This window comes from Rhinoraja longicauda, chromosome 38 (genome assembly GCF_053455715.1).
Source record: "Rhinoraja longicauda isolate Sanriku21f chromosome 38, sRhiLon1.1, whole genome shotgun sequence".
NCBI classification, from domain to species: domain Eukaryota; kingdom Metazoa; phylum Chordata; class Chondrichthyes; order Rajiformes; family Arhynchobatidae; genus Rhinoraja; species Rhinoraja longicauda.
Window position 1 is genome coordinate 15,472,815 of NC_135990.1, and position 20,684 is coordinate 15,493,498.

Consider the following 20,684-nt stretch of genomic DNA (forward strand, 5'->3'; position numbering starts at 1 on the left):
TTCAGACTCAAAATGAGATGATGATCTTATAAGGTTTCTAAAAGAGGGAGTCCTAAGAGACTGAAGTTGCCATAAGCTGCAGCAAAGAACGACTGCTGGAGAACTTCACTGGGTCTGGTAGCATCATGGAAGCAGAGGGGCGGATAAGATGCTGCCTGACCTACTGCTTAGCTCCCGCACAGAGACACAAGAGGCTGAAGATGCTGGAATCCTGAGCAAAAGCCAAACTGTGGAGAGTTAAGCATTTCCTTATTCCTTTCCAATTCCACTTTTCTGCAAATGTCTCAGCAGTATAATTTGCTTCTGAGGATGCAGTGCACTGTTGCTGAGGTATTCTTTTGCATCTATCCATGTGGTGAATAACATACAGACTATACATTGGATGAGAATGTGCTGTCCTGGTACTTATGCTTTCATGAGGCTCTCGGGAGACCTCTCCCATCAAGTCAAGCAATTTGAACTGCCTTCACCCTGAATTTTATTTTGCTGACAGTTACAAGGACGGTGCTGGCTCGAAGGGCCAAATGGCCTCCTACTGCACCTATTTTCTATGAATAGCATAACCTAGGCCTAATTATATTCTTGTGCAACATAAACAATTAACTTTCTTTTTAACTTGTATCTCAGTCATTTTTAGGCTGACGCTTGCAGTTATTTTAATGAATAACTGAGAACGCAACCAATTTAACACACATTTAAAATAGTTCTGAGTTCCTAACAAATGCATGTGTCATTTTTATAATCCTTAATGTATATTGCACATGAGACTAGCAGGTTGCAATAGGATTTGCACTCTCTGTTATCAAATATTCTTTTTGAATTCTTTTACTAGGCATAGTCAGCCATGTATGTAAATTTTTACTTTTTGCAAGTTGCTTTCTTTCCCGTCAAATAAGTGCACAACATTTTCCTTTTTGTATTAAGACGCTTTAGTTAATCGTGGGAATGTTGTTTTACTTATGAGAGCATCTTTATGCAGTACATGGGTGAATTGTTCTTGGAATCAGAGTACACTGTGCAATCAGGTACTTAGTGCTCATGCAAGGCAATGCTACGTGCTTACTCTGGTTCTAACCACGTGATATACAAGTGTACAGAGACTTGGGTAGGTGCAGTGGTAGTATTATTCAATTAATTCCTCTTGCATAATCTTTTACCACGTGTCCAAGGTCCAAGACATAAGCCTTGTATGCCAACAAGTTTCTTAATTTAAGGTGTTCTTAAAATGGGGCACTTATGTTCCTCGAGGTCGGTTCTTTATATAACATTTTATCCCTGGTAGTTCACAGCACCCACCCGTCACCTCCCCACTGTCTTCTCTCCAACCCCTCTCACAGACAGTCGATTCCACAACACAAGATGGACGCAAAATGCTGGAGTAACTCAATGGGACATGGCGAGGTCTATCTTTGGTGTACACCAGTATCTACAACCCTGTCCCGCTGAGTTAATCCAGCATTTGGTGTCTATGTTTGGTGTACACCAACCAGCATCTGCAGTTCCTTCCTACACAAGTCCACAACACTCCTGCTGTGCACTTCCTCTGCAGTTACCTCTGTATCCAAAGGCAGAGACTGGCAGCCTTTTATACTACTGGTATCTTGCACATCACACAGTAAATATCAGCACCCACAGGCCTCTGCATCTAGCCAATTCTGCGTGGTTTCACATGTTGAGTCTCTCGGGCAATACCTTATAAGTTGATCTGAGTGTTAAAGGTGACTACTTCTGTTCTCCAGAAGTGTAACTGGCTTGTTGATGGTGTATTTTCCCCCCTTTCATTGTTGCAGCGGCTCTAGTTGCAGTCTGGCAGCAGGTCTGGAGTCCTTGGGATTAACTGATATCAAGACCCTGGTTCGGTTGATGTGTTTGGCTGCAGCCGGCCGAGCGGGTCTCACCCCCACCCCAGGGACCAGCAACCTTTCAGAACGTCCGCGTGGACTTCACAGCAAAGTCAACAAGCCAATCTCCTGCCTGGCCTACTTGAGCACTGCAGTTGGCTGCTTGGCTTCCAACAGTCCCAGTGCTGCCAGGTTGCTTGTTCAGCTCTGCACACAGGTACATTCTTTCTAATTGCATAATTGTTGTTGGGTTAGGCTGATGCAGTAAGGATTTGCATCATATGCTTCAGCACAGCGGTAGAGTTCCTGCCTTTGAGCGCCAGAGGGGTTCAATCTTGACTACGAGCGCTGTCTGTACGGAGTTTGTATGTTTTCTCCTTGACCGCGTGCGTTTGCCTTGGGTTCTCCGGTTTCCTCTCACACTCCAAAGATGTACAGGTTTGTAGGTTAATTGGCTTCTTCGGTAAAGATCGTAAATTGTCCCTAGTGTGTAGGATAGTGCTAGTGTACGGAGATTGCTGGTTAGCATGTACTTGGTGGGCCGAAGGGCCTATTTCTGCGCCGTATCTCTAAATTAAAAAGGACATCCAAGTGCACTTTACAGTTAAGAAGCAATGAAATGTTGACAACCATGCTGGCAAGCCACTTGGTTTCTTGCGGTTGCTTTGATTTTTTTTTTACCAGCCTTTTCGTCAGGCAGTGGCCTGTGTCCACACTTGTCCATTGACAGGATCTGCCAGTCGGTAAATTTATCAGTCCGCCTCTGTCCCACATTCATTGCCACAGACTGGTTGGACTGGGTTGTTCTGGATCTAGCCTGTGGACCATGGTCTCCAGATGTGTCCTGCATGTCCAGATGTGGAGGGTAGGATGAGTTGATCAGAGGCGAAGCAGACTCCAGACTGTTGAGTTGTCTCAGCAGCAAATCCCAGAGCTTATCCCTCTTGCCGAAGCTAGCTTTTAAAGGCATTTCAACCATTCTTAAATGCATCTGGTAGATATATTCAAAAGTTATTTGAAGAGGTTAAATAATTAACAAAGTTTAAAATTAAATGCTTAATTAGGAAACAGTTAAAATGCAGCCACAAACCTGAGAACACTATATAATATTAAATAACTCAATCTGCACAAACCCTTTCCATGTGATCAGTGGCTCTGTTCAGTTGTTATTGTATCCATCTTTCCTGGTGTAAAGCACAGGGAGGCTGTAAAACACACGTGGACTTCTCTTCAGCGGGGTCATGCTCTGTGGCTGGGTCTGAGACCAGCGTTAAGCAGTTGGTCAGAGGTGCCAGCGTTTGACCTCCAACTCGTCACGACTATTGTGTTTGGTCGGCTCCACATAATTCATCAGTCATCTCCATTCACCCTTCCTTTGTGCCCATGCACCACTGTGCATTATGTCCTTCTCTCCAGAGATGCTGCCTGTCCTCTCTCCAGAGATGCTGCCAGTCCCTCTCTCCAGAGATGCTGCCAGTCCCTCTCTCCAGAGATGCTGCCTGTCCCTCTCTCCAGAGTTGCTGCCAGTCCCTCTCTCCAGAGATGCTGCCAGTCCCTCTCTCCAGAGATGCTACCTGTCCCTCTCTCCAGAGATGCTACCTGTCCCTCTCTCCAGAGATGCTGCCTGTCCCTCTCCAGAGATGTTGCCTGTCCCTCTCTCCAGAGATGCTACCTGTCCTCTCCAGAGATGTTGCCTGTCCCTCTCTCCAGAGATGCTGCCTGTCCCTCTCTCCAGAGATGTTGCCTGTCCCTCTCTCCAGAGATGCTGCCTGTCCTTCTCTCCAGAGATGCTGCCTGTCCCTCTCTCCAGAGTTGCTACCTGTCCCTCTCTCCAGAGATGCTACCTGTCCCTCTCTCCAGAGATGCTACCTGTCCCTCTCTCCAGAGATGCTACCTGTCCTCTCCAGAGATGTTGCCTGTCCCTCTCTCCAGAGATGCTGCCTGTCCCTCTCTCCAGAGATGTTGCCTGTCCCTCTCTCCAGAGATGCTGCCTGTCCTCTCCAGAGATGTTGCCTGTCCCTCTCTCCAGAGATGCTGCCTGTCCCTCTCTCCAGAGATGTTGCCTGTCCCTCTCTCCAGAGATGCTGCCTGTCCTTCTCTCCAGAGATGCTGCCTGTCCCTCTCTCCAGAGTTGCTACCTGTCCCTCTCTCCAGAGATGCTGCCAGTCCCTCTCTCCAGAGATGCTGCCTGTCCCTCTCTCCAGAGTTGCTGCCAGTCCCTCTCTCCAGAGATGCTGCCAGTCCCTCTCTCCAGAGATGCTACCTGTCCCTCTCTCCAGAGATGCTACCTGTCCCTCTCTCCAGAGATGCTGCCTGTCCCTCTCCAGAGATGTTGCCTGTCCCTCTCTCCAGAGATGCTACCTGTCCTCTCCAGAGATGTTGCCTGTCCCTCTCTCCAGAGATGCTGCCTGTCCCTCTCTCCAGAGATGTTGCCTGTCCCTCTCTCCAGAGATGCTGCCTGTCCTTCTCTCCAGAGATGCTGCCTGTCCCTCTCTCCAGAGTTGCTACCTGTCCCTCTCTCCAGAGATGTTGCCTGTCCCTCTCTCCAGAGATGTTGCCTGTCCCTCTCTCCAGAGATGTTGCCTGTCCCTCTCTCCAGAGATGCTGCCTGTCCTTCTCTCCAGAGATGCTGCCTGTCCCTCTCTCCAGAGTTGCTACCTGTCCCTCTCTCCAGAGTTGCTACCTGTCCCTCTCTCCAGAGTTGCTACCTGTCCTCTCCAGAGATGTTGCCTGTCCCTCTCTCCAGAGATGCTACCTGTCCCTCTCTCCAGAGATGCTGCCTGTCCTCTCCAGAGATGCTGCCTGTCCCTTCTCTCCAGAGATGCTGCCTATCCCTCTCTCCAGAGATGCTGCCTGTCCTCTCCAGAGATGCTGCCTGTCCCGCCGAGTTACTCCAGCATTTTGTATCTACGGTGCATTATGTGTTTGCTTATATCTTACAAATTAATGTGTCACATTTGGAGAGGTGTATTTTAAAATTGTCATGCACGAAGTTAGAACTCTTTTGAGATTGGTTAATGTTGTCATATTAATGTATTATTTTAATCCAAAAACAAAAGTGATGTCTACCAATAAAACTCATAACTGCAATGTTTTGTATCAGTTCTAAGCTTGAAATGAACATTTTACTCATTTTGTTTCCTGTAGTTGTTTACTTGGCAGTAAAGTTTGTATTAATGTGCCTATTTCAGTGCCTGGGACTTTTGAAAGCTTTATTTATAATGGAGGGAATTGGGAGAAGTGTGAGTGCTGGTCAGCACGGACCCAGCGGGCCGAAGGGCCTGTATCCATGCTGTATCGCTAAAAGTGTAAAAACATCGTCCACTATCTGACGTCTAAACCACCTTGCCTTTCCAGAACTTGATCTCGGCAGCCACGGGTATGAATCTCACGACCATAGATGATCCCATTCAGAGAAAGTTTCTCCCCAGTTTCCTTCGAGGCATTGCTGAGGAAAATAAGCTTGTGACCTCGCCCAACTTTGTTGTAACCCAAGCATTGGTGGCTCTGCTTGCTGACAAGGGTGCAAAGCTGAGACCCACCTACGACAAGGCAGAGATGGAGAAAAGAGGTAGGTGTTGTCCCATCGGTCGGTCTCTGAAGGTAGATGCAGTGTGCACTGCACGAACAGTAACCAAGCCTCAAAGCTTTGTATAATCATTTTGAGTTAATAATTTGATTTGATGTGCGCGTTTAGCATCCATAATAAATTTGACCGCATCAGTTTTCCTGTCAGGCAATCTTCAAATTGAGACAATGACCAGTGAGTCATACGTCATTATAAATATACTTTATTTTAACCAGAATTATTATATTTCTTGCTCCTAAAGACATGAAAATAAAAATGTATCCATTTTGAAATGCTCACATGTTGCATATTTTTATGAAGGCATTTTGATGAATTAATTATGTTGCTTTAGATGAGTGCAATACCATCTTTGCTGCTTTCTTGACCATCGTTCACTGGGTATTGTCTCACTGTTTTGTTTAAGCAGGTTTTATTGCCCATTTGTATGCCCATCCTTCCTATGATCCTTCCGCTGTAGGCCCTCTGGAGCTGGCTAATGCCTTAGCAGCTTGCTGCCTCTCCTCTAGACTATCTTCCCAGCACAGGCAGTGGGTCGCTCAGCAGCTTGTCCGCACCCTGGCAGCACACGACCGTGACAACCAAAGCAAACCGCAGACCTTTGCTGACATGTCCGGGGACCTTCGCAAATGTCCTTTCATCAAGCTGGAAGCACATCAGAATAGGGTAAGAAACTTGCCTTAGCAGCTCCAAGATCAAATGTTTATTTATCGAAGGTAGACACAAAATGCTGGAGTAACTCAGCGGGTCAGGCAGCATCTCGGGAGAGAAGGAATGGGTGACCATATAACCATATAACCATATAACAACTACAGCACGGAAACAGGCCCGTTCGGCCCTACCAGTCCACGCCGACCACTCTCTCTGACCTAGTCTCATCTACCTGCTCTCAGACCATAACCCTCTAATCCCCTCTTATCCATATACCTATCCAATTTACTCTTAAATAATAAAATCGAGCCTGCCTCCACCACTTCCACCGGAAGCCCATTCCATACAGCCACCACCCTCTGAGTAAAGAAGTTACCCCTGATGTTACCCCTAAACTTTTGTCCCTCAATTCTGAAGCTATGTCCCCTTGTTGGAATCTTCCCCACTCTCAAAGGGAAAAGCCTACCCACGTCAACTCTGTCGTGACGTTTTGGGTCGAGACCCTTCTTCAGACTGATCAGTCTGAAGAAGTCAAGTCAAGTCAATTTTATTTGTATAGCACATTTAAAAACAACCCACTTTGACCAAAGTGCTGTACATCAGTTCAAGTACTAAGAAACGAACATACAATGGCACACAAACATAACAGCACATACATAAACAGTTCACAGCGCCCCCTCAGAGGGCCTGAAACGCTAGGGAGTAGAAATAGGTTTTGAGCCTGGACTTAAAGGAGTGGATGGAGGGGGCAGTTCTGATGGGGAGAGGGATGCTGTTCCACAATCTCGGAGCTGCAACCGCAAAAGCGCGGTCACCCCTGAGCTTAAGCCTAGACCGCGGGATAGTGAGTAGCCCCAAGTCGGCCGACCTGAGGGACCTGGAGATAGAGTGGTGGGTTAGAAGATTTTTGATATGGGGGGGGGGAGGGTGGGGGCTCGACCCGAAACATCACCCATTCCTTCTCTCCAGAGATGCTGCCTGACCCTCTGAGTTACTCCAGCATTTTGTGTCTACCTTCGATTTAAACCAGCATCTGCAGTTCTTTCCCACAAATGTTTATTTATATTAATTTAGTTTAGAGATACAGCGCGGAGACAAGCCCTTGGGCCAAAGTGTCCAAGAGTCCGCGCTGACCAGCGATCTCCGCACACTAACGCTATCCTATACACTAGGGACAATTTACAATTTCACCAAAACCAATTGATCTACACACCGATACGTCTTTGGAGTGTGGGAGGAAACTGGAGTACCCGGAGAGAACCACATAGTCACGGAGAATGTACACACTCCGTGCAGACAGCCCCCGTAGTCAGGATGGAACCCGGTCTCTGGTGCTGTGACACAGTAACTCTACGCTGTGCCAACGTGCCTCCAGCTATCACTATACGTACAGTGTGGTAGATTAACTCCCTTATTCTTTTGACGCAACAAAGTTCTTCAAATGGCTAGACTTTAAACGGCTGGATTAGAAGGGAAAATGGAAGATCAGTCTGTGTGTGTGAGAGAGAGATTTAACAGTTAAAATTTATAGGGTTTGCTATCGATCACAATGTTATAAATGCATTAGGCCCGGTTGTTCTAATTGCATTGATGTAAAGCAGTTTCCAAAGATAATTTTCTCTCATTCCTTTCAAGGTAATCACATGTGAATGGTGCAATAAAAAAGGTCTCCTCGCAACTAGTGCCAATGATGGGACTGTTAGAGTGTGGAGTGTCACTAAAAATCATTACACTCTGCAGCAAACCTGTATTTTCAACAAATCGTAAGTAGCATTTCTCATATTTAAATACTGCATGTGGGTGTGACATCTCATTTACTGCCAATACACTTTGCTGAGTGTTTCTAGCCTGCTTCTGATTTCTAGTATCTGTGGTACATTGCTTTTGTGTTCCTACTTTAATGAGTTTGGCCCAAGATTATTGACCCCCGGCAGCTACAGCTGCAGCTGCCTGCCTTTGGGCTTTTATGACTTTGACCAGTGGCGAATTTACTCCTGATTTCCACTGACTTCAATTTGATCCCTTGATGAGTCAAGTTGTACCTTGATTTCAAAGACACTCTGGTCTGGATTTATATTCAGTAATTAGACTATGCTGTAATGGGTCTGGAGCTGAAAGGTGCAGGCAAAACACATACAGGCAACAAAGAGCACCTTAACAAAGAGTAAGTGATAGACACAAAAAGCTGGAGTAACTCAGCAGGGCAGGCAGCATCTCTGAAGAGAAGGAATGGGTGACGTTTCGGGTTGGGACCCTTCTTCAGACCCGAAACATCACCCATTCCTTCTCTCCAGAAATGCTGCCTGTCCCGCTGAGTTACTCCAGCCTTTTGTGTCTATCTTCAGTTTAAACCAGCATCTGCAGTTCCTTGTCTGTCTGTCAATTTTAATTTCTACTAGACCAAGTTGGGCCCAAACCTCTCCTGCATTGATGCAGCACCCTCTCCTCCCTCCCTCTCCCCCTCTCCTCCTCCTCCCCTCCCCCTTCTCCTTCCCCTCCACCTCCCCTCCCTCTTCTCCCCCCCCCACTCCATCGCCCTCAACCCCCCTGATCCTCTCCCTCCCTCCTCCCTCTTCCTTCCTCCCTAGGAGATAGATTTAAACTTTAAAATGTGAATTACTTAAAAAATATATCACTGATTTCAATGAAACGTCTTCCATCAGCACCAAAAGGACGACGGTGAGTAAGGTGCTAAAATTAGACAATAGACAATAGGTGCAGGAGGAGGCCATTCAGCTCTTCGAGCCAGCACCGCCATTCAATGCGATCATGGCTGATCACTCTCAATCAGTACCCCGTTCCTGCCTTCTCCCCATACCCCCTCACTCCGCTATCCTTAAGAGCTCTATCCAGCTCTCTCTTGAAAGCATCCAACGAACTGGCCTCCACTGCCTTCTGAGGCAGAGAATTCCACACCTTCACCACTCTCTGACTGAAAAAGTTCTTCCTCATCTCCGTTCTAAATGGCCTACCCCTTATTCTTAAACTGTGGCCCCTTGTTCTGGACTCCCCCAACATTGGGAACATGTTTCCTGCCTCTAATGTGTCCAATCCCCTAATTATCTTATATGTTTCAATAAGATCCCCCCTCATCCTTCTAAATTCCAGTGTATACAAAATGTCACGCTATTGTTTATCGTTTTGGCTGTAGTTCAGGAACATACAAACAAACAAACAAACGAGAGTTTTAGTATATAGATGTACCCTGCAAGCGTGGTTAGAAACAAGTGAATAACTTGAGAGGCATTTCAGAGAGCAATTAAAAATCGTGTGGACTTGGTGGGTGATAAGCCTTCTTTCCTTTGATAATTTCAGTGATTTGGATAGGCGTTTGTGTCAATCCTGTTGTCTCGGCTTGGTGAGATTTGAATGTGCCCTGGGATAATTACTCATGAACAATCATTCCTATACCTCTTTACTACCGCGAGTTATTTGCAGTAAACATGAGTAAAATGCATTGTGGCTACACAAGTAATGGTGAAACGTGCTTTGTCTTTAAACAGAGAAGTTAGTGCAGAAGACCTGGGCTCCCTGGGATCACCTTGTGATCCGAATTTGTCCCTTGTTTGCTGGAGCGTTAGTGGAAAATACATTGCAGCGGCATTGGAAAAGGTGGTCAACATCTGGCAAATCACTGGTATGACTCGTGACCTATTTTATTCCCTTTAAAGCTAAATTCATAAAGCTTTGAATTGTACCACATGTTATTGGCAACTGTGTGACTAAAGTGGAGCACCATAAACCTCCATCTCGAAGGTATCACAAAATGTTGGAGTAACTCAGCAGGTCAGGCAGCCTCTGGGAGAGAGGGAATGGGTGACGTTTCGGGTCGAGACCCTTCTTCAGACTGATGTCAGGGGGGTGGGACAAAGAAAGGATATAGGTGGAGACAGGAAGACAGAGGGAGAACTGGGGAGGGGGGGGGGGGAAGAGAGAGACAGAGGAACTATCTAAAGTTGTTGAAGTCAAAGTTCATACCGTTGGGCTGCAAGCTGCCCAAGCGAAATATGAGGTGCTGTTCCTCCAATTTCCGGTGGGCCTCACTATGGCACTGGAGGAGGCCTATGACAGAAAGGTCAGACTGGGAGTGGGGGGGGGAGTTGAAGTGCTCAGGTTGGTTAAGGCGGACTGAGCGAAGGTGTTGAGCGAAACGATCGCCGAGCCTGCGTTTGGTTTCGCCTATGTAGAGAAGTTGACATCTAGAGCAGCGGATACAATAGATGAGGTTGGAGGAGGTGCAGGTGAACCTCTGCCTTACCTGGAAAGACTGTTTGGGTCCTTGGATGGAGTTAAGGGGGGAGGTAAAGGGACAGGTGTTGCATCTCCTGCGGTTGCAGGGGAAAGCACCTGGGGAGGGGGCGGTTTGGGTGGGAAGGGACGAGTGGACCAGGGAGTTACGGGGGGAACGGTCGCTGCGGAAAGCAGAAAGGGGAGGGGATGGGAAGATGTGGCCAGTAAACCTCCATCTGTTTTCTTTGGACACTCTGTGTAGTTAGCCATCTATTCTTCTTCTGCAGGAGGGAAGGGGCTTTTGGACGTGCAGCCACACTGGGTTTCTGCTCTTGCTTGGCCTGTGGAAGGTCCCATAGCAAGCTGGGCAGGTGACACTCTAGAAGTTCTACTCGTGGGGCGAATGGATGGAAGTCTGGGGCTGATTGAGGTGGTGGACTCCTGTACCATGCACCGGGTCGAGCTGGAACATTGCTACAGGAAGGATGGTAAGTGCCCTCACTGGGAGTTGTCTTTCTATGCCAGTTTGTAATTGTTACCCAAACTCTGCTCTCGAGGTTTGCACATACTATACACACGAGGAAGTGCAGGTGCTGGTTTACAAAAATGATCTCAATGCTGGTGTAACTCAGTGGGTCAGGCAGCATCCCTGGAGAAGTTGGGTAGCAACGTTTCAGGTCAGGACCCTTTCCATATGTAGCGTCAACATAGACACCCTGTTGACAATTGGGCACGCTTTAGTATTTATTTCTGCTGAATATGAATTATTTAAGATTTCTTAAGTTAGCAGGGCAGGCAATATTCATATTTTAAGGGTAAAGTGTTCCATATTTATTTGACTCCAATGTGCAGCCTAACCCACCATCCGAACAGAAGCTTGAGTTTCTTCATCCCAAGGCTTCTCGTGGTATCTCATCAAAAGATGGCCCCAACAAATGGAATAAGCAATTTTACTGGCCCAGACTCCTGTACCTTTTTCCCGAACATCAAACGTAGGATGAAATGAGACCATGGCCAGAGTGGCATGGAGCTTTGACATTCATAATTCATGTTAATAAGTGATAGGAGCAGAATTAGGCCATTGAAGCTACTCAGCCATTCAATCATGGCTGATTTATCTTTCTCTCTCGACCCCATTCTCCTACCTTCTCCCCGTAACCTTTGGCACCCTTGCTAATCATGCACTTGTCAATCTTTCCATTTAAAAATATCCATTTACTTAAAAGGTAGACACAAAAAGCTGGAGTAACTCAGCGGGACAGGCAGCATCTCTGGAGCGAAGGAATGGGTGACGTTTCGGGTCGAGGCCCTTCTTCAGACTGATGTCAGGGGAGGGGGCGGTACAGAGATAGAATGTAGTCAGAGACAGTCAGACTGGTGGGAGGACGGGGAAGGGGGAGGGGATGGAGAGAGAGGGAAAGCAAGGGCTACTTGAAGTTAGAGAAGTCAATGTTCAAGCTGCCCAAGCTAAATATAAGGAGCTGTTCCTCCAATTTGCACTGGGCCTCACTCTGACAATGGAGGAGGCCCAGGACAGAAAGGTCAGTGTGGGAATGGGAGGGGGAGTTAAAGTGCTGAGCCACCGGGAGATCAGGTAGGTTTAGGCGGACTGAGCAGAGGTGTTCAGCGAAACGCTCGATGAGCCTACGCTTGGTCTCGCCGATATACAGGAGTCCACACCTGGAACAGCAGATATAGTAGATGAGGTTGGAGGAGGTGCAAGTGAACCTCTGCCTCGCCTGAAAAGATTGTTGGGGTCCTTGGATGGAGTCGAGGGGGGAGGTAAAGGGACAGGTGTTGCATCTCCTCCTCATCTCCTTTCTAAAGGTAGATCCTTTTATTCTGAGGCTGTGGCCTCTGGTTCTAGTGGAAACATCCTCTTCACATCCACTCTTTCTGGGCCTTTCATTATGTGGTAAGATTCAATGAGACCCCACCCCTCAACCTTCTAAACCCCAGCAAGTGCAGGCCCAGAGCTGTCAAACGCTCATCATACATTAACCCAATCATCCCCAGTATCATTCTCGTAAAGCTCTGGATCTTGTTTGAGGCAGCACCTCCTGTAGATGGCTCTGATGATGGGGAGGTCAGCACCTGTGATGGGGCAGGGTAGTGAATGCCATTTTCTGTTGTCTCCTTCATTCCCGGGTGTTCGAGTTACCGATCCAGCCCATAATGTGCGAAGTTGAACTTTAAGTAAGTGCTCCTAAAAATGCATTGCTCTCATTGTTGAGTAATTGCACTTGTTTTTTCCTTGCACATTTGGTGCTTTCCATTTCAAAAACGGTTATAATGAAGTTTTGGTGTTTTGTGTCGGTCGACGATTACCTGTTTGGGTTTTGGGGTGTTTTTACAATTGCTGTTTGCTGTCTGCAGTCGCTGTCATGGCCATCGCGTGGTACAGCGAGGACAAGCCATTTGCGGTGGGATACGCAGATGGAAAACTGCTGATTGGCACCAAGGAACCTCTGGAGAAGGGAACAGTTGTTATGATCGATGCACACAAGGTGGGTTAAAAATCTGCAGCTCTGACACTGAGCTTTCTCATACATTGCAGAAGCCTGCTTCTTCCCCCACTGTTTTCTCATGGGTCTGATTTTGAAAATCTCTCTAATTCACACCACAAATTTGTCCTTCACCTCTGTTGCTAACTCCTTCATATGTAAAGCTCCCAATGGTTGTGTTATCCCTGTTACTGTGCTCTTCCAATATTTAGATTTAGATTTAGAGATATAGCGCGGAAACAGGCCCTGCGGCCCATCGGGTCCGCGCCGCCCAGCGATCCCCGCACATTAACACTATCCTACACACACCATGGACAATTTTACATTTGCCAAGCCAATTAACCTACAAACCTGTACGTCTTTGGAGCGTGGGAGGAAACCGAAGATCTCGGAGAAAACCCACGCAGGTCACGGGGAGAACGTACAAACTCCGTACAGACGGCGCCCGTAGTCAGGATGGAACCTGAGTCTCTGGCGCTGCATTCGCTGTAAGGCAGCAACTCTACCGCTGCGCCACCGTGCCGCCCCTTGAATTTGAGGAACTACCAATGTTTTCTGCCCTTTGCTATTTATTCGTCCGACCCAAACTGATCCTTCTGCTTGATTTTGTGAGCTGAATTCTTCCTCTCTCCGATTCTTCAGGCTTTAGAGATGCAGCATAGGGAACAGGTCCTTCGGCCCACCGATTCTGCACCGACCAGTGATCACCCCGTACATTAACACTATCCTACACACTCGGGAAAATTTACAATTTTACCAAAGTCAATGACCCTGCAAACCTGTACGTCTTTGCAATGTATTCTATCTTTAATACCAGGCCTATCCCATCTCTTTACCACAATCTCCTTTATGTGCTGGAGGCAGATAGGTTGTTGCTGGTTTCTTAATACCTGTGATTATCATAAAAGACTATTGTGTAAAAATCTGTAGTATCAACAGCAAGATAAAGTTACAATGTTGGCATAGATTTGCAGACCATTTCATTTGAAAATTTAAGAAAATTTGTAAATCTCTGAAAATAATAGAATGTAATCACCTATATCCTCTGCACACTAGGAAAGTATCACGTTTGTGAAGTGGGACCCGCTAGGACAGATGCTGATGAGCTGTGCCAAAGAAACCACCGTCAAACTGTGGAGCTTTGCGGGTGACAGCTGGAATTGTCTGCACAAGCTGTCTCATCCAGCGTTGGTGAATAACGTCTCTTGGTGCAGTCATCTGGGCAAGGGATTCAAGTTGCGGCTCATGTTGGCCAGGTAGGTGTAACGGTTGATACAAAATACTGGAGTAACTCAGCAGGACAGGCAACATAGAAACATAGAAATAGATGCAGGAGCAGGCCATTCGGCCCTTCAAGCCAGCACCGCCATTCATTGTGATCATGGCTGATCATCCACAATCAGTAACCTGTGCCTAACTTCTCCCCCTATCCCTTGATTCCACCAGCCCCAAGAGTTCTATCTAACTCTCTCTTAAATCCATCCAGTGATTTGCCCTCTGTGGCAGAGAATTCCACAAATTCACAACTCTCTGGGTGAAAATGTTCCTTCTCACCTCAGTTTTAAATTTATTCTAAGACTGTGGCCCCTGGTTCTGGACTCCCCCAACATTGGGAACATTTTTCCTGCATCTAGCTTGTCCAGTCCTTTTATAATTTTATATGTTTCTATAAGATCCCCTCTCATCCTTCTAAACTCCAGTGAATACAAGCCTAGTCTTTTCAATCTTTCCTCATATGACAGTCCCGCCATCCCAAGGATCAATCTTGTGAACCTACGCTGCACTGCCTCAATTACAAGGATGTCCTTCCTCAAATTAGGAGCCAAAACTGTACACAATACTCCAGATGTGGTCTTACCAGGGCCCTATACAACTGCAGAAGAACCTCTTTACACCTATACTGAAATCCTCTCATTATGAAGGCCAACATGCCATTAGCTTTCTTCACTGCCTGCTGTACCTGCACGCCAATTTTCAGTGACTGGTGTACAAGGACACATAGGTCTCGCTGCTGTTCCCCCTTACCTAACCTGACACCATTGAGATAATAATCTGAAGAAGGGTCTCGTCGCAAAACGTCACCCATTCCTTCTCTCCCGAGACGCTGCCTGACCCGCTGAGTTACTCCAGCATCTTGTGTCTACCTTCGATTTTAACCAGCATCTGCAGTTTTTTCCCACATAGGTACAAAGGTTTCCTCTCTCAGAGCTTTTGCTGTTCCTGAAAACAGTTTCTTCACTGATTAAATGTCAGTCAGAAATTGATGCTGAGAACTTTATTTTGGATATTAGTATGAATATCACGGTGGAATTAATTCTTTACCTGATTACATCATGCTTTGTTATTTTTATTATTATATAATGTTAATGACAGGGCTTCCTTTAACTAATCTTCCAAACCAATTTTAGCTTGCATACATGACATGATGCTTACAATGTAATATTAAACATTGGAACTGCAAGTGGAGGATTAAGTTCATTTAGAGGGTTAAATGAAATGGCCAAGAATCAAGAGAGCAGTAGGTAAATACGTTTCATGAAACATCATGCAAATTACAACAGATACTGAAAATCAGAAACATAAATATTACTTGCAGTTATGAAGTGTAGGAAAATAACTGCAGATGCTGGTACAAATCTAAGGTATCACAAAAAGCTGGAGTAACTCAGCGGGTCGAAGGAATGGGTGACGTTTCGGGTCGAGACCCTTCTTCAGACTGATGTCAGGGGAGGGGGAAGGGTCAGTCAGTTATTTTCCTACACTTCATAACTGCATGTACTTCATAATATTTCATCAAGGATCTTTTAAATTTTTGCCTGAAGGAGATGAATCATCTCAATGGTTCAACGGTGCTTTTATTGTCACGTACGCAGTGCTAACACACTGAAATTCATTTTCATACAAGCAGTCCAGTAGAGTATTACCATATCCCCGAATAGCAAGCGTACAGAAATAGTCTACTGAGCCCACGTGCAAGAGACCATGTTCAAAGTCCACGTTCCAGTTCTGATGAGCATTGCCTGTTCCAGGCAAGACCCAGCCTGTCGCGGATTTTCAGCCATCTCCTTCCATGGACGCCACGTCCCTCTCCTCGCCCGTCCACCTTTGTTCGCCGGGCATGCCTGGGCGGTCATGGTGGCGCAGCGTTAGAGTTGCTGCCTTACAGCGAATGGAGCGGCAGAAACTCGGGTTCCATCCCGATTATGGGTACTGTCTGTACGGAGTTTGTACGTTCTCCCCGTGACCTGCGTGGATTTTCTCCGAGATCTTCAGGTTCCTCCCACACTTCAAAGACGTACAGGTTTGTAGGTTAATTGGCTTGGTAAATGTAAAAATTGTCCCTAGTGGGTGTAGGATAGTGTTAGTGTGCGGGGATCGCTGGTCGGTGAGGACCCGTTGGGCTGAAGGGCCTGTTTCTGCGCTGTATCTCTAAAAAAAAATATGGCGACCGCTTGGGCGTGGTAGGCCAGACCCCAGTTCCCTCCCCTCTGCTACCGGCCTTGCTCCTCACCCGTCACGTCCACTGTCACTGGCTCCATGCCTCTGGGGGACAAGTAGGGGACGGCAAGGCAGCTTCCCCCTCCCGGGCCGGTGGGTCCACCTGGTCCAACAAGTGGGAGACTGGCTGGGCAGCTTCCTCCTGCAGCCTGCAGTTTGCCAGTCTTAGTTTGGATGTGAGGGACCGGCTTGGCGGGCTCCCCCTGAAGCTGCGATCCACCATGGTCATCAGGAAGAGGCAACTCTTGCGCCAGATTTCACAATCTGGATATCCCTTGAGTAACCCAGACTTCCACCTTTTCTCGCTGCTTGACGGTGCTGTTCACATGTACGTACCTGCCACATCCAAAAGGGAGGGATGATCTGGAAGGTCACGGCGTTGAGCAACAAAGCCCTGGGAAGTAGCTTGGTCTCCAGTGAATGTGATCGAGCCACATGGGTGGGCCAGCTGTATGAACAACCTTTCTCTCTCTCTCTCTCTCCCCAGTGGTTGTCAGAATGGTTTGGTGTGTGTCTGGACTGTTCCCCAGGATGTTTCCAACATATCACTGTCCGCTTCCAGCAGCTCTGAAGAATGTTGGGAACAAGGAACAAAGAACCAACTAAAGGTGAATTCTTACTACAGTTGCTCCTCAACTTATGATGGGGTTATGTTCCGAAAAACCCATCGTAAACCGAAAATGTCGCAAGTCGAAAATGCATTAAATGCTCCCAGAAGCCTCCTCGCTGACTGGCGCATGCGCCCAGAAGGCCGTTTGAGTGACGCTGCTGCAGCCGCGGCTAAATGTTGATCCTGTGGCCGGGCTGTGGAGATAACGGGGTGGTGGCGAGTCCGGGAAAAGATCACAATTCCATGTATGGTTTCTAATCAATGTGTATGAATTTTGCACCATCGTAAAGTGGAAAGCTCGGAAGTGAAAGCATCGTTAAGTCGGGGAGCACCGTTAACATTTCACTGATCAGATTTGCCCTGCTAGTAAAGGGTTAGTGTTGTTGGGAGTCTGAAAGGATATTTATAAGTTTACACCTTTCAGTTTCATCCTATTCCAATTCTTGCAAGTCCTGAAAGGAAAGCTTTGCCCTCTCGTGACCTTAATCCTTTCACCATCCACTCACTAACCCTCCACCCTCCCCCCCACCCACCCCCCTCATCACACACTAACTATATCATCTCTGTAAAATTGAAAGCATTTTGAAAAGCCCTGAAAATTAAAGTATTATGGGCTTCATTTCCACTGTACAAAATAAGTTTCCAAATGCACAGCACAGTGGCACAGCTGGTAGAGCAGCTGATTAACAGCACCAGAGACCCGGGTTCGATCCCGATCCTGGGTGCTGTCTGTGTGGAGTTTGCATGTTGTCCCTGTAACCACATGAGCTTTCTCCAATTGCTCTGGCTTCTTCCCACATCCTAAAGATTTGCAAGTTTGTTGGTTAATTGGCCTCTGTAACTTGCCCCTCGTGTGTAAGGAGTGGATGAGAAAGTGAGATAACAGATCGACGGTCAGCCCGGTCTCGGTGAGCCCAAAAGCCGGTTTCTATGCTGTAGCTCTAGAAACTAGAATTTTTTTTTTTTTTAACCAGTCTGAAGAAGGGTCTCGACCTGAAACGTCAACCATCCATGTTTTCCAGAGATGTTGCCTGACCTGCTGAGTTACTCCAGCACTTTGTGCCCTTTTGTGTAAACTGCCATCTGCAGTTCCTTTTTTCTACATTCTAAAAAAAAACTTTCCCTCCCTCAAAAATTCATTTGGGGTTAAAAAACAGTTCTTTATCTCAGAAATGTATAAATATTTTATTATTGTGTAGGAAGGAGCTGTAGATGCTGGTTTAAACCGAATGTAGACACAAAAAGGTGGAGTAACTCAGGGGTTCAGACAACATCTCTGGAGAAAAGGAAAAGGTGACGTTTTGGGTGGAGAACCTTCTTCAGACTGAGAGTAGGGTAAAGCGAAACGAGAGATATAGACGGTGATGTAGAGAGAAAAAGAACAATTGAATGAAAGATACGCAAACAAGTAACGATGATAAAGGAAACCGGCCATTGTTAGCTGTGGCATAGGTGAAAAGGAATATAGACAATGAGACTCAACAAGACAACTTTGTATCTGGTACGACTTAGGTGGGGGTGGGATGGAGAGAGGGGGGAATGCAAGGGTTACTTGAAGTTGGAGAAATCAATGATATACCGTTGGGTTGTAAGCTGCCCTAGTGCAATATGAGATGCTGCTCCTCCAATTTGTTTGGCCTCATTCTGACAATGGAGGAGGCCGAGGACAGAAAGGTCAGTGTTTATTATTGTTTGGTGTACTATGACCAAATTGTATCTTGGTACGTCTCTGGAGCACAATAATTTCATAGTGACTATATCTCTTTTGAGTAGATCACTCGTGTTTCAGTGTATTTATGTTTCGTTTAACTTTATTTAATATTGACTATTTCTCTTTATTACTTTGTTGCAATGGAATTTGAAGAGTGGCTATAAGAAAGATGACGAGGCAATGTGCATCTACCAACTGAAAGGGCACATCACTCCAGTGAGAAGTGTTTGCTTCAACTCTGATGGGATGGTCTTGGTGTCGGGAGGACTTGGTGGGCTGATGAACATTTGGTCACTAAGGGTAAGTAATTAGACGCTTATGTGTTAATGCACCCAGTATATACACCGATCAGCCAAAACATTATTACCCAATGAGCCAAAACATTATGACCACCTGCCTAATATGCTGTTGGTCCTCCATGTGCAGCCCCATATGCAGCAGGGTGCGATGCACTGTGTATTGTGACACATTCCTCCCATGACCACCATTAAAAATTTTTGTGACTTGTGCCACATCGACCTTCTGTCAGGTCGGACCAGACAGGATAGCCTTCTTTGCCCTCGCGCATGGATGAACCTTGGGCGCCGGTTTGTGGTTTGTCCCTCCTCGGACCACTGTCGGCCGGTACTCACCACTGCTGACCGGGAGCACCCCAAATGCGGGAAGATTGTTCCCGATGTTGGGGGAGTCCAGAACCAGGTGTCACAGCTTAAGGATAAGGGGGAAGTCTTTTAGGACCGAGATGAGAAAACATTTCTTCACACAGAGAGTGGTGAGTCTGTGGAATTCTCTGCCACAGAAGGTAGTTGAGGCCAGTTCATTGGCTATATTTAAGAGGGAGTTAGATGTGGCCCTTTTTGCTAAAGGGATCAGGGGGTATGGAGAGAAGGCAGGTACAGGCTACTGAGCTGGATGATCAGCCATGATCATATTGAATGGCGGTGCAGGCTTGAAGGGCCGAATGGCCTACTCCTGCACCTATTTTCTATGTCTATGTTTCTAAAAGTCTTGCCGTTTCAGAGATGCTCTGACCCAGTCGTCTGGCCATAATAATTTGGCCCTTGTCAAAGTCGCTCAGGTCTTTACTCCTGCCCATTTCACCTGCATCCAACACATCAACTTCAAGAACTGACTGTTCACTTGCTGCCTAATATATCCCACTCCTTGACAGGTGCCATTGTAACAAGATAATCAATGTTATTCACTTTGCCTGTCAGTGGTCATAATGTTTTGGCTGATCGGTGTGTATATATATAAAGCCTTCATGTGCAAAGAAAAACTTGCTTTAGAAATAATGATGTTAATTCATGCTCTGAAATGACTCTTATTACTATCTTTTATAAAGATGTTCTTCTTAAAATGTACTTGTTCTGGTAATTAGATGTCCACTGAGGACACGTTAGCTATGACTCAGTTGGTTGCACTATTGGCTTTAGATCAGATGTTTGACCCAGAGATACATTAGAACAAAGGTCTTGGCTGCCTGTACATCGTGGAGCCTCAGTATTGCTGGCGCCAACATTTCAGATGAGACATTAAACAATCAATGGAAAAGTTCCACAGGCATTATTTTGAAAAAGAGTAGAGTAATGCTGGCCAGCATTTACTTCTTAATCAACCTCACTGAAAATGGGACATTGTCTCTTTCCTGCCTTGGAAGCTAGCTGTGCACACTGCACAACGGCACGCTTCAAATCTACCTCATCAGCTGCAACTGCCTGATTTCACGAAGGATAGCTTATTAATACAAGTCTTTCTGTCTGGACTTTTCAGAGTGAATGTGTCTTTCCATTGATTTTCTCTCTCCTTGCCTCCAACCACCATCTCTCCTGAGACACAGTTGCTGGAATCTTGCGGAGAATACAAAGTGCTGACCCTTCTTCAGTCTGACCCGAAATGTCACCCATTCCTTCTCTCCTGAGATTTTTTAGATTTAGAGATACAGCGCGGAAACAGGCCCACCGAGTCCGCGCCGCCCAGCGATCCCCGCACACTAACACTATCCTACACACACTAGGGACAATTTTTACATTTACCCAGTCAAATTAACCTA

At 46.5% G+C, this 20,684-nt stretch overlaps 1 protein-coding gene across 6 annotated transcripts in view; it reads left to right on the forward strand.

Moving 5' to 3' along the window:
* Positions 1 to 20,684, forward strand: part of herc1 (HECT and RLD domain containing E3 ubiquitin protein ligase family member 1) — a 242,837-nt gene that overhangs the window by 181,896 nt on the left and 40,257 nt on the right. For all 6 annotated transcript variants that reach the window (XM_078430008.1, XM_078430009.1, XM_078430012.1 and 3 more), the window contains exons 49-58: positions 1,791 to 2,058; positions 5,199 to 5,412; positions 5,888 to 6,093; positions 7,714 to 7,841; positions 9,582 to 9,715; positions 10,596 to 10,796; positions 12,685 to 12,815; positions 13,869 to 14,068; positions 16,798 to 16,918; positions 18,785 to 18,931. In XM_078430008.1, the coding sequence (XP_078286134.1) occupies positions 1,791 to 2,058; positions 5,199 to 5,412; positions 5,888 to 6,093; positions 7,714 to 7,841; positions 9,582 to 9,715; positions 10,596 to 10,796; positions 12,685 to 12,815; positions 13,869 to 14,068; positions 16,798 to 16,918; positions 18,785 to 18,931 (1,750 nt within the window). The remainder of the gene's footprint in view (positions 1 to 1,790; positions 2,059 to 5,198; positions 5,413 to 5,887; positions 6,094 to 7,713; positions 7,842 to 9,581; positions 9,716 to 10,595; positions 10,797 to 12,684; positions 12,816 to 13,868; positions 14,069 to 16,797; positions 16,919 to 18,784; positions 18,932 to 20,684) is intronic.